Source organism: Panicum virgatum, chromosome 6K, assembly GCF_016808335.1.
Source record: "Panicum virgatum strain AP13 chromosome 6K, P.virgatum_v5, whole genome shotgun sequence".
NCBI lineage: Eukaryota > Viridiplantae > Streptophyta > Magnoliopsida > Poales > Poaceae > Panicum > Panicum virgatum.
In genome coordinates this window covers 2708630-2720185 of record NC_053141.1, presented here as the reverse complement: position 1 = coordinate 2720185, position 11556 = coordinate 2708630, and the positions used below count along the sequence as shown (strand labels likewise).

Sequence of the window (11556 nt, the reverse complement as noted above, 5' to 3'; positions counted from 1 at the left end):
GATAAACGTCTGTTTCATTCTCTCTCCTATCTTCTCTCTCCTTCACCTAGAATTTAGCCTTCTTAAAGCATCTCCAAGAGTTTGTCATATTTTACTTGGCATATCTTGTGTTTTGCCAACTTCTAAAAAGATATGCCAAGTAAAAAAAGAGCTTATCTCCAACAGTTTGGCATAATTCACTTGCCAAATCCAAATCTAACTTACATCAGGAACCCTGAGAGAGAAACAAAATTATATTTATGCCCTTCCACCTCTTGAAAACTTAAATCAGGAACCCTTCTCTGTTATTTATTTCTTTTTTCACCCTCCCACCTGACTAGAAACCACGATGCCAACCGCGCGCCGCGCACGTATATTTACGCGCTGGAGGCTGGTTTTTCCCAAGTTGCTAAAAATTGCTAAGTCTTTTGCCAAACTGTTGGAGGAGTATTTTTAACGTTTTTGCCAAAAATCAAAGATGGCAACTTGATTTGACAAACTGCTGGAGATGCTCTTATAGCCCATTGTAATACTTGCTCTAATCATCATTCCAATTTCACCAAATTATTATTTGTTTGTGAAATAACACCAAAATGTCTTCAAAATAAGTAAAAGAAAAGGAGAAGAAAACTCGGTGGGCCGGTGTGGGTCCAGAGAGGTAGGCTTCCAGTCGCATGCTTGCGTTGCGTCGTCTCCGGAGGCACCACGTTCCCGTTGCTGGGCCATGGACATTTTGAGAGTCCTTCACCTGTAGAACTTTATGTAAATTGGGCGTTACCTAAATACCTCTGAAAAATTAAGTCGCACCTTTATACCCTCGCTCGAATTTTTCTTTACCCCTATACCATTTTGGGCGGAATTCACACTAATGGTGTCAAATAGAGCGAGAGAAAGACCATTTTGCCCTTCTATGTCCAGTCGCGCGGGTCTGCAAGTGCTAGTGCCGCCTCATCACGGCCCCCGCCTTCCGCCGCCGCTTCCGCAGCCTCCTCCGCCGCGCCGCCCCACAACGAACTGCTCTACGCCGCTGCCGGCTCCGGTGCAGACGCCGGCTCCGTCCGCTTCATTCGCACCGCGACCTCATGCCCGCCCATAGCTGCTTGCCGCGGCTGGCACTCGCTCGACACCCGCGCCGGCCGTTGCGCCATCGCTGCGGCTCCCGCACAGGCGCCGATCCGCCTCGCCGTTTGGGACCCGCTCGCTGCCGCCGACCTCCCCGGCCACATCGACCTGCCAGCCCCCGCGCTGCCGCTGCGCCCGCGGAGCTGGAACGCCACCCTGCTCTGCGAGGACCCCCCGGACTGTCCCTTCCACGTCGTCCTCGTGGGCACGGACATCGAGGGGACCTTCGCCTGCGTCTACTCGTCGCCCGAGCCTGCTACGTGGACCGAGCCGACCTACGCACCTCAGCACCCCGGCGGCGGCGACCACATCGACGCGGTGCGCGCCGCACTCATGGGGACGCGATCTACTTCCTCTGCCAGAGGTGGACCAGGGTGCTCTACGACCCCGGCACGCGCGCCATGTCCGTGGTGCACCTGCCGCCGGCGTCCCAGTCCCATAACGAGCGCATCGCGCACACCACGACGGAGGACGGCAGCCTGGGGTTCGCGAGGATGGAGGGCTACCGGCTCTGCCTCTGGTCGTCCATGGAGGCTAGCGGTGGTGCCATGGAATGGACACGAGGTAGAGTGATTGACGTCGGGACACTGCTCGCCGTCATCGATTTGCTAGGATTTGTCCATGGCCTGGGCATCATCTTCGTCGAGACGTTTGATGGCTTCTCCTCTGTGGATCCAAAATCTGGCTGGATCAACAAGGTAGGAGACGGCCCTGGCTTCTTTTTTCTTGCTCCCTACGTGAGACGAGTCAGACGACCCTGCGCGCTTGGCGGGCAAGCTCCCCGCGCCGGCGGGCGACGCAGGCAGCGGCCGCGGCCCCCCGCGTCGGCGTGGCCCTGCACGCGCCCGGCGGGCGCAGCTCCCCGCGGCGGAGAGCAGCCCCGCGCGCGCACGGCGAGCGCGGCTCCCCGCGGCGGCGAGCGGGCTACCGGCGAGGGTGGGCGGCTACCAGCGGCGGCGGCACGGCTCCAGTGGCCGGCGGCTGCGTGTCTCAGGGTTTGGGTTACGGGAAGGAGCTCCTGGAGAGATGCGGCCGCCTGCATGTGCGCGAGAACGAGAAGAGGAGCATTGCGCAGGCATGAATGGATGGACATGGACATTATGGTCATTTTCAATGATAGGTTCCACTTGTCAGGACTCTTTAACCGTTATCTTTTAACAGAATATGGACGGAAGGGTATAGGGGTAAAGAAAAATTTGGACAAGGGTATAGAGGTACGACTGAATTTTTTAGGGACACAAAAATAAACGACCAATTTACATAAAGGCATACGGATAAAGGACTCAGCTTTCTTGCAGCTCGAGTCGTGGGCCAGCCATGATATAAATTGATAATTGCCAGCTCAATCAAGACAACGACAGAGGACGGAACGGAAACCCCCCCCCCCCCCCCCCCCCGCCCCACCCAATCATACGCCGGATACCACCAGAAGGAACATCACGTGGCAAATCTAAACATGTTTTTCAAAAAAAAAATCTAAACAGGTGGGCGCCACGACCTTTCCTCGCCGTTCTACCCTCTTCGTCGCCTCATCGTTTTCTCCACGTCGTTTTTGCGTAAATTTTGCGACATGATAATGTTTAAGTTGTATCCCTTGCAAATATTAGGAGTAGCCCGGGCTACTGGCAGTTAAACCATCGCACAAGGCCCATTAATTAATTTTTGTTTCGGAACAAATTTTTTCCCCGAACATTTTTTTTGTATTGCTAAAATAATTAAAAAAATTGTTCTGAAATAAAAAATTTGTTTCGAAACAAATTTGACTGAATTACATACGTGGGCTAGTTTGTTGAACTAGTTTAGGCCCAAAACAAAGAATTGGAGTGGGAGAGAGGCTGGCAGTAACGCGTATCCCTTCAGCAATCAGCATAACGCGTCCGAGAGTCCGAGACAGAATTTGCGACGTGATTTTTGCCGTAGTGACAGCAGCTGCATCAGAATATTTTCCGAGTAATGGATCACCTAATCAGCTCTTTGATGCATGCATCAGAATTCCTCCCCTTTTAACGAAAAAAAAATACGCAGCATCGTGAATGGTAACAGCATAATCTCCTCATACATATAAAAGACGATGGTCAAGGAAAGTGCTTAGATACCAATGACAAATATAGGACTCTGATAGGATCATTTCACACGCGCAACGTTGCAATTATTTCCATTCGGAACTGATAGTGGTATGTACTGACATAGTTGACGCAGCTTCAGACTGGTTCGAAATGCTACCGTGCTGCCTTACGAATTTGGCAGGTACATTACTGTTAATCAGGTATATATGATCAAATAGCAGCCTAGAACTCTCATTTCTGATTAACGCGCAACTTATAAAGAATTCAAAATTAGCCTGCAATTCAACAAAAGAGTGAAGAATCAGCAACCAACATTTGATCATGGCACCCAAAATTCTAAAAGACACACAACACCATCCAACTAGTACTATTCAAGCAAACATACGCACAAAGCGACAAACTGATCTGATCAATTTCAAGCTTAGCGAGATGCCGAGATCACGACGGGGGGGGGGGGGGGGGGGGGGAGCAGCGATCGAGCGAGGGGGCGCACCTCCGGCGGAACTTGCGGGCCGCGGACCGGGCCTTGCGCTTGCGCCTGTCCCGCGCGTCCTCGTGCCTCCGGCGCCGCCTGATCTCCTCCATGACGCCCGCCCGCGAGACCTGCCACGTGAACCGCCGCAGGAGCTCCTCCCCGTCCACGTCCTCGTCGCCCGCGTCCACCTTCGCGTTGTGGTACTTGGGGTTGGCCGCCGGCACCAGCGCCGACCCCCGCGCGCACGGCGGGGACGGGGCGGAGAGCGCGAGGGTGGCGGCGGCGGCGGGGAGCGGCCGCCGCGGGAACGTAACGAAGGTCGCGTTGGTGGTCGTGGGTTGAGGGAGGGGAGACGGGCGCGGCGAGGAGACGGCGGCGGCGGCGGCGGCCATGGTGGTGGTGGTGCCCGCCGGCGAAGACGGATCGGAATAGGGAGGGCGGACGAATCCACCACCCCACCCGGACAGTTCGTGAAAGGCGGGCCCCTGGATGGTGGGCCTGAGGTTCCAGGCCGATTTTTTTTTTTTGAAGAAGTTTGCAGGAGCACTACTGTATTGTCATTTAAGAAGAGGATAGCAGTAACAAAGTTTTACAGGATCAATATTACATAAAACAAATCAAATTCCGACTCGAAAACCACATCACTAGACGGGAAAATTAACATACATAACTAAGGTAACTCTGCCCTCCACATGCCAATATTCTTGTTTGAGCTTCCGTCTTGATTTCGTGCATTACATCTGCTGGTGATCCTTCCTTGTGCTCAAAAATACGTCGATTTCTCTCTTTCCAAATGTTCCACGCACCATACATCATGAAGGCCGCTTTGGTTCTTCTTGTCTTCTTAGGTAGCTGTGCTAATTCTTTTTGCCACCAGTCAATGATCTCTGAATACCCTATCGGCATCTGAACCAGCTGTTGTGTCCAAATCTGCATTTTTTGCCAAACTGAAAGTGCAAAGCTGCAGTGTCTCTTGTTCCTGATTACAGAGCACACAAATTTGGTTACATGGCTACTGGCGAGCTGCCAACTTGTCCGCTGTCAGGATCTTGCATTGTACTAACAACCATGCAAAAAACTCGTGTTTTCCTTCTGCCTCAGCTTTCCAAATAGAGTTTGCACTGAAGTTACTGAAAGCTCCTATGAATTGCACATTGTATGCAGACTTAGCGTTATAATTTCCATCTGCTGGCCATCTCCAATATATTTTATCCGGTTCATTGGTCAGTTGCACCTGCTGTACTAGATCCCAAAGTTTCACAAAACTTGCCATTTCCTCTATGGTTTGCATCCTCCACAATCCTCTTGTCCAACTTTGGTTGACCAACTCTTCTCTGACAGTTTTATTTTTGCGCCATGCTAACTTGAAAAGATCAAGAAAAACATCCATAGGCGCTTGGCCTTGCATCCATGAAGATTGCCAGAAGCTTGCTTTGGCCCCATCCCCAATTGTGACCGTAGTGCTTACTCTGAATAGTTGTCTGTCCACTTCATTGACTGGAGGTTCAGTACCAATCCATGGCCTCTCAGGTGAAGTCCATTCATACCAAAGCCATATTAGTCTCAATGCTCTACTGAACATGTCGTGGTGTGCAAACCCACAGCCGGGTGGCGTAGTGCACCCGCCTAAACCCAAAGGATGAGTACTCGGGGGGTAGCTAGGATTAGTCTGATCTAGATGCAAGAACACGATGAACACAGAAGGTTTAGAGTGGTTCGGGCCGCCGGAGTGTAATAACCTACATCCACTGTGTGTTGTATTGCTTGTGCTCTCAAGAGGTTGAGAACGGGATTGTTCGGAGTGAATCCGAGCTTGTGTTGTGTCTGTCCTTGGCTTGGCCTTTTCTTCTCTGAATGGCTGTTGGCGTGGAGCTTCCCCTCCTCAGGGGCACGTGGCGTCACCGGACCTGTTCCCAGAGGGGGGAACGGGTCCGGGGCCGTTGGCCTGGAGAGGTAAGAGCCGGACCCCTGGGGCCCGGCTGCTCCGCCCCTTAGGGCGTAGTTATGGATGACTACGCGAGTCCTGCCTTGCTGCAGTAGGAGTGGGTATCCCTGCTACAGGGTACCGACAGTGGCCCCCGGGCCCACCTCGGGAAAGGCTACGAACCCACAGGTGGGGCCACTACTGTGATCTAGTTCTACATAACTTGAAGCCTCCAGCGTTAGACTGTGCGCGCTGCAGGAGTCTTGTCCTGCTTTGACCATCCACTAGGTTCCCTACTGGCCCATCACATCGCAACGGCTCACTGACTCAAGGCCCCCACGCACAGTGGTGCGCCTAGTCACGCGTACGACGCTCGGCACTACTGTCGCCGGGGTAAAAGGAATTCTTTTCCGCCAGCACGATTCCCGAAAGGTCTAACCCTGTCAGCGCTCGTACAGGCGCGTCGGTTCGGCTTCCGCCTCGCTCCGTGCGCGCGACGGTTCGAATCCCGCCTTTTTCACACCTTCGTTTGTTACCCGCCTCTCCTGTCAGGCGGACTAGGCCCCCTTGTCATGGACTGGGCGGCTAACACCAGGCGTGAGCGTCGCTTGGTTTCCAGCGACGGTTTCGGGGCGCGCCGGATGGATCAGGCTTCATAACAAGCCAAACCGCATGTCGCGGTTACTTTTCTGCATTCACCTTCTTCCTTCCAAACCTTTGTGCCCCTTTGCCTTCGAGCCTCCTCGCCCCTTGCTCCTCTGTGCAGATTGTTCCTCGCCTCCACAGCAAGATGGCGTCCCTAGTTCGTCCCCGTTGTTTCCAAACCGAGGTGGAACTGAACGTGGTGCGCCGCCTGCTTGGGTGGATTCCACAGGAGACCGCCTGGGGAATTCGAGCAGGCTCGGTTCCCCTCAGCGATCTACGCACCAGGGAATTTGTGCTGTTTATTTCGCACATTTCCACGGGCGTGGGGCTATCGATTTCTTCGTTCTTCCTGCTGCTGCTGCTGGAGGATTTCGGCCTCCAGCTGCAGCATCTCACGCCCTACTCCATCCTCCTGACGTCGATCTTCATCCACCTATGCGAGATGTTCATGGGGGTGCGGCCCTGCGTCATTCTCTTCCGCCACTTCTTCGTCCTGGTGAAGTCCGGGAAGAGCAAGGATGAAGTGGGGGCGTACTACTTCCAGACGAGGAGCGATCTGCAGATGCCCTACATCCCCGGCCTCACTGGCGGAAAGTGGGAGGATTGGTGAGTGGGTGATCGCCACCACCGACACCAACGAGCGCCTCGTCATGCCGACTGAGGGGCCCGCCTCCGACCGCCAGTCCTGGAGGGCCAAGCCGTCCCTGCCGTCGGAGTTTGACCCCATGCTGAGCAAGATCAGGACGCTGGCGGAGAACGGCCTCACTTCGCTGCACGTGCTCGGGGATTTCCGGAAGCACCGGATCGCCAGTCTGAAGCAGCGGCCACGACCTTCCTGGAGCTTCACCGGACTCCAAGACTGCAGCAGGACCCACTGCGGGGAGGGCAGCGATCTGACCCAGGAAGGCCTGGAGGTCGTGGTGCGGGCGGTGACAGGGGAGATCTTCATCCCGGAGCACCTGATCCTCCCCCTAGGCGTCGTTCCCCTCTGCGAGGACTCGAGCCTGAGGGCTGCGGTGCTAGCCACTCTACCGACCCTTGACGACAGCGGTTTGGCACCGAGCCAAGCGGGAGGCGACCCCAACCGCGGCATCCAGATCCCCGGCGCGACTGGGGACGTGGCCCAGACTGGCGCCACGAGGGCCGACCCTTCTGCCAAGGGCAAGCAGGCCGTGGCTGGTAACTCCACCCCGAGTGGTCCCAGCCCGGGCTGAAGTAGCTCCGGCGCTCCGCCGGTGGAGGTGGGCCGGCGCAGGTTGCACCGTAGCGACGGGACCCTAGTTATGGAGCCCGCCGCAAAGCGTCAGAGGGCCGCTGAGGACACGGGGCAGGGTAGCTCCCGGGCCCCCGGCTCACGCGGGACCCCTGGTGTAGCTGCGCCGCCATCACCACCGCCGGGAGGTGCCTCTCCCCGGCAGTTGCAGCACCAGCAACAACAACCTCCACCACCACCACCACCACAAAGGCGGCAGCAGCAGCAGCCACGAGGTGCGCCTTCGCCACGGACGGCGCCCTCGTCTCAGCAGCAGATAGCGCCACCAACACCTCCGTCACCACGCGTGTTGGCGCTCCTTAAGTATCCATTTTATCCCCTGTTTAACTTTGATAATGGCATGAATTTAATATCAAAATCACTAACCATCCTAACCTCGGCCCAATTATTGGTCGTTTTCACGTTTGCACATATATTTTGGAGGTACTTCGTTTTTGCAGGTTTTTGACCAATTTTGGAGCATGAAATGTCGAGGCCCACGATCACGCGATGATACGAAGAATGACGAAGGCCAAAGCCCGAACAAAGGATCGAAGGCCATGATGTTTAGAGGCCCATTCATGCACATCCACCCTCCAATAAAGCCCAAAAGACAAAGCCCACAAGATAAGATCGAGATGCTTCGGGGCTAAGCAAAGCAAAGAGATATTTAAGGATTTTCCATCCTATCCTTCTCCTCGAAGAAATCTCGAAGATAACGACATCTAAAGGGGTGAAATTGTGAAAGACATAAACTCTAGAAGATTCCAGGAGACTTGGGGAGAAAGTTGAGCACCAGCCGGCGAAGGAAAGACCCAGGCCGGCCGGCCTAGGCTCATTGGGCCGGCCAGCCCAGCCTGTTTTTAGGTCGGTTCGACCTCCCCTTTGACCGAGGGTTCCCTGAGGCTATTTAAAGACCCCTCCCTAAGGTTCACGGAGAGATCAATTCGGGAGACGACGCCAAGGAGCAGAGAAGATAGAGGGACACCTCTCGGAGAGCCGAGGGTCGTGCTAGTTGTCTAGGGTTTGCCCTAGCCGACGTGGGAACCTTGCAAGGAAGACCACGTCGGAGTTCTGGAGCTAGGATCATCAAGATCAAGGTAGGGCCCCGGTTGTGATCTTGTGATGTACTATCATTCGTGGTGAAGTTATTTGTGTTTCCGAATGTTTAGCGACCATGTTCTCCTCTTTCGATTTCGTTCTTTTCTTTGGGTTCGCTTCATCCTAGATCTATTATCGAGATAGATCACTTAGCATGATCTTGTAGTCATGGTGGCTAGAGGTTCATGGCGGAACTACCAAAGGGGGTTCGACTTGCTTCAGGGTATTTCGTTCAAAAGGGGGGCGTCGTGACAGGCCATCTCCACAGAGTAGGCGGAGTATCGAGGGATCGGATTGGAGATTTTGGGTTTAAAGAGGCTTTTCATTGAGATTCACATCTATCTTACTTCACTTTATCTAGCTGGAACTACAACATATGCATGATCTAGGTGATCTAGATTGGTTATCTCTAACTTTCTCTTGCTATCTTCGGTGTTTGTCGTGTTTTTAGTAGATTAGATTCGTTTTCACCATCTCACACAAAGGAATCTCTATGCTAGTAGATTTTTTCTTGTCTCTTTGGTTCCGTGGATTGATAAACCTTGGGGGAATACTCTGAGGGAAAAGCTACACGAAACCGTGCGCTTGCGGTATATAAATCGGGGGCGCTAAGGAGCGTCAACAAGCTTTTCTGGCGCCGTTGCCGGGGAACCATCGATTTAAGATCCAATCTTACTTGCATTCGTAAATATTTCTTGATTTTTCTTTTTGACCTTTTGAGATCTCTTATTTTTCTAAGCTAACTAAAAAAACGGATATATTCCACGAAAATCAATCTAATCTAGACTTTGCTTTATTTTTCTTTTATGTTTTAGATCTTGTATATTCATCTTTTAGATCTCGTATATATTTCTTTTTCACTAACCCCTAACAGGAGATGGACGGGAGCCTCTCCAACAAACCCGAAAATTTTGTGGATGATCCAGAAAAAAATTACAGGCAAAGGAGACGAGAAGCACGATCAAGGAAGCCGGAACTAGTAGATCCAGAAGTTGAAGCCGACGATTCATCGTCTTCACCTCAAGCAACTCCACCAACAAGTCCAAAGGAGGCGCCACTTCACCAAGGGATGGCGCTACCGGAGCCAGAGCGTACGATCGGAGAGCTATGTACTCCGGACGTTCGGGACTTGCCGATCCAAAATCTCGACAACATCGGAGTTCCGTTCGAGATCAAGACTTCAATCATAAGGATGGTGCAAAGCTCGCCCTTCACTGGAAAAGAAGACGCTAATCTACATCTTCAAGCGTTCCTCCAACTATGCCGCACCTTCGACATACAAGGGATGACTCAAGATCAAATAAGAGCGAGGCTCTTTCCGTTCTCTCTACTTGGGAGAGCGCTGCAATGGTTTCATTCTCTACCACCGCGCACGGTGCAAAATTGGGAGTCCTTGATGAAAGAATTCATGACGAAGTTCTACTCGCCGGGTAAGACCCAGATTCTGCGCAACAAGATTGCAACATTCGCGCAAGCCCTGACTTAGACTATTGAGCGCTTCAACAACTACATCCATGTCGTACCTCATCACAAGTTCTCAAGGGAGGATGTGGTCCAGAAGTTCTATCAAGGCCTCACTTCTGCATCAAGGGGGATCATTGACGCATCGGCCGGAGGTTCTATCATTGAGCTCACGCCTACTCAAGTTTTCAAACTATTCAAGAAGGTGGCGGACAATGACGCATGGGCATCATCGGGGCGCCTGCAACCACTACAAGCCGTGGGCACCGCGAAGAGTGTATTACAAGTGGAATGCGAAGAAGTGCTAGAAGGGAAGATCGACTCGCTCATGAGAAGGTTGGAGAAGATGGAAGTAGAAAAGAGAGAAGCCCAAGCTATTGATTTAAAGGCGGCCGAAGCAAGGTCTACATGTGAAGAATGTGGAGAGTACGGCCATGTACAAAAGAATTGCCCGGAGGAAGCCAAGATGCTCGACTACATGAAGAAGGGAGAATGGATTCCGCCGACCAATTTCCGCTACGGGCAAGGTAGACCCCAATTTAATGCAAGCTCTTCCATTCAAAACTCGGTGCCTCTTCGTATACAATTGAAGGAGTTCATGGAGGAGCAAGGCAAGATCAACAAGGACACCGTCACTAAGTTCAAGGCTATGGACAAAATCTTGGAGAACATTGATGGCAAGGTGACGGAGGTCGGGAGCTCTAACCTTCAAGTACTCAACATGATAAAGATGCTAGAAACACAAGTAGCCCAGCTCGACGGATGCCTATCTAGCAATGAAGGAAAATTGCCCGGGCAACCTCAAAGTCCGGAGACGGCTAAGGCAATTCAAACTCGCTCGGGAAAGGAGACCGAAGAACCCGAACATGCAGCGGGAGCAAGGAAGCCTAAGCCAAGAGTTGAAGTGGAGACCATCATCAAGGAGAAGGCACCTACTCCTACGCCAGAGATAGTCACCGAAGAGCCAGAGTTTGAGCTAGATGATATAGACACCAAGATTCTACCGCCAAGGCCACGATACCGCAAAGGTAAACATGAAGATGAGCAGTTCAACAAATTTGTTGACATGGTACGCAGGTTGAGCATCAATATGCCGCTCTTGGACGCTCTACAAGTTCCGACGTATTCTCGCTACTTCAAAGACATCATGGGAAACAAGCGCGAGATACCGCCAAGCACTGTCAAGCTAACCGAGGAATGTAGCGCGGCAATCGCTAATGAAGCTCCTGAAAAGAAGAGGGACCCCGGATGTCCTACCATCCCGTGTTCCATTGGATCTCTTATGTTCGAAAGGGCACTTTGTGATCTCGGTGCAAGTGTGAGCGTCATGCCAAAGAATGTGTTCGAGAAGCTACGCTTACCGGGGCCGGAGCCCACCGCCATGTGCCTAGAGTTAGCGGACAATTCCGTTCGTTATCCTTTGGGAATCGCCGAAGACGTGCTCGTGAAGATTGGAGAACACTTTGTCCCCGTTGACTTTGTGATTCTCGATATGGGAGAAGGGAGCAAGGCACCTCTCATACTTGGGAGG

The 11556-nt window shown here is 52.7% G+C and overlaps 1 protein-coding gene across 2 annotated transcripts; it reads right to left on the bottom strand.

Moving 5' to 3' along the window:
- Window positions 1–519: 519 nt before the first annotated feature.
- LOC120711248 lies at window positions 520–4606 on the bottom strand. Of its 2 annotated transcripts, none has more exons than XM_039996712.1 (2): window positions 3661–4606; window positions 520–735 (listed from the first exon to the last, which is right to left on the bottom strand). In XM_039996712.1, the coding sequence occupies exons 1-2, from the start codon at window positions 4032–4034 to the stop codon at window positions 579–581; spliced, it is 531 nt and encodes a 176-aa protein (XP_039852646.1). In that variant the 5' UTR covers window positions 4035–4606; the 3' UTR covers window positions 520–578. The 2 variants fall into 2 exon arrangements, with proteins under 2 accessions (XP_039852646.1, XP_039852647.1); XM_039996713.1 differs by lacking the exon at window positions 520–735 and adding an exon at window positions 3208–3442.
- Between the last annotated feature and the right edge of the window lie 6950 nt (window positions 4607–11556).

Coding starts and splice junctions, on each gene's coding strand:
- LOC120711248 (XM_039996712.1), bottom strand. CDS start 4,034: ATGGCCGCCGCCGCCGCCGCCGTCTCCTCGCCGCGCCCGTCTCCCCTC. Junction 736..3,660: donor GCCCGCAAGTTCCGCCGGAG/GTGCGCCCCCTC, acceptor ATTTACATAAAG/TTCTACAGGTGAAGGACTCT.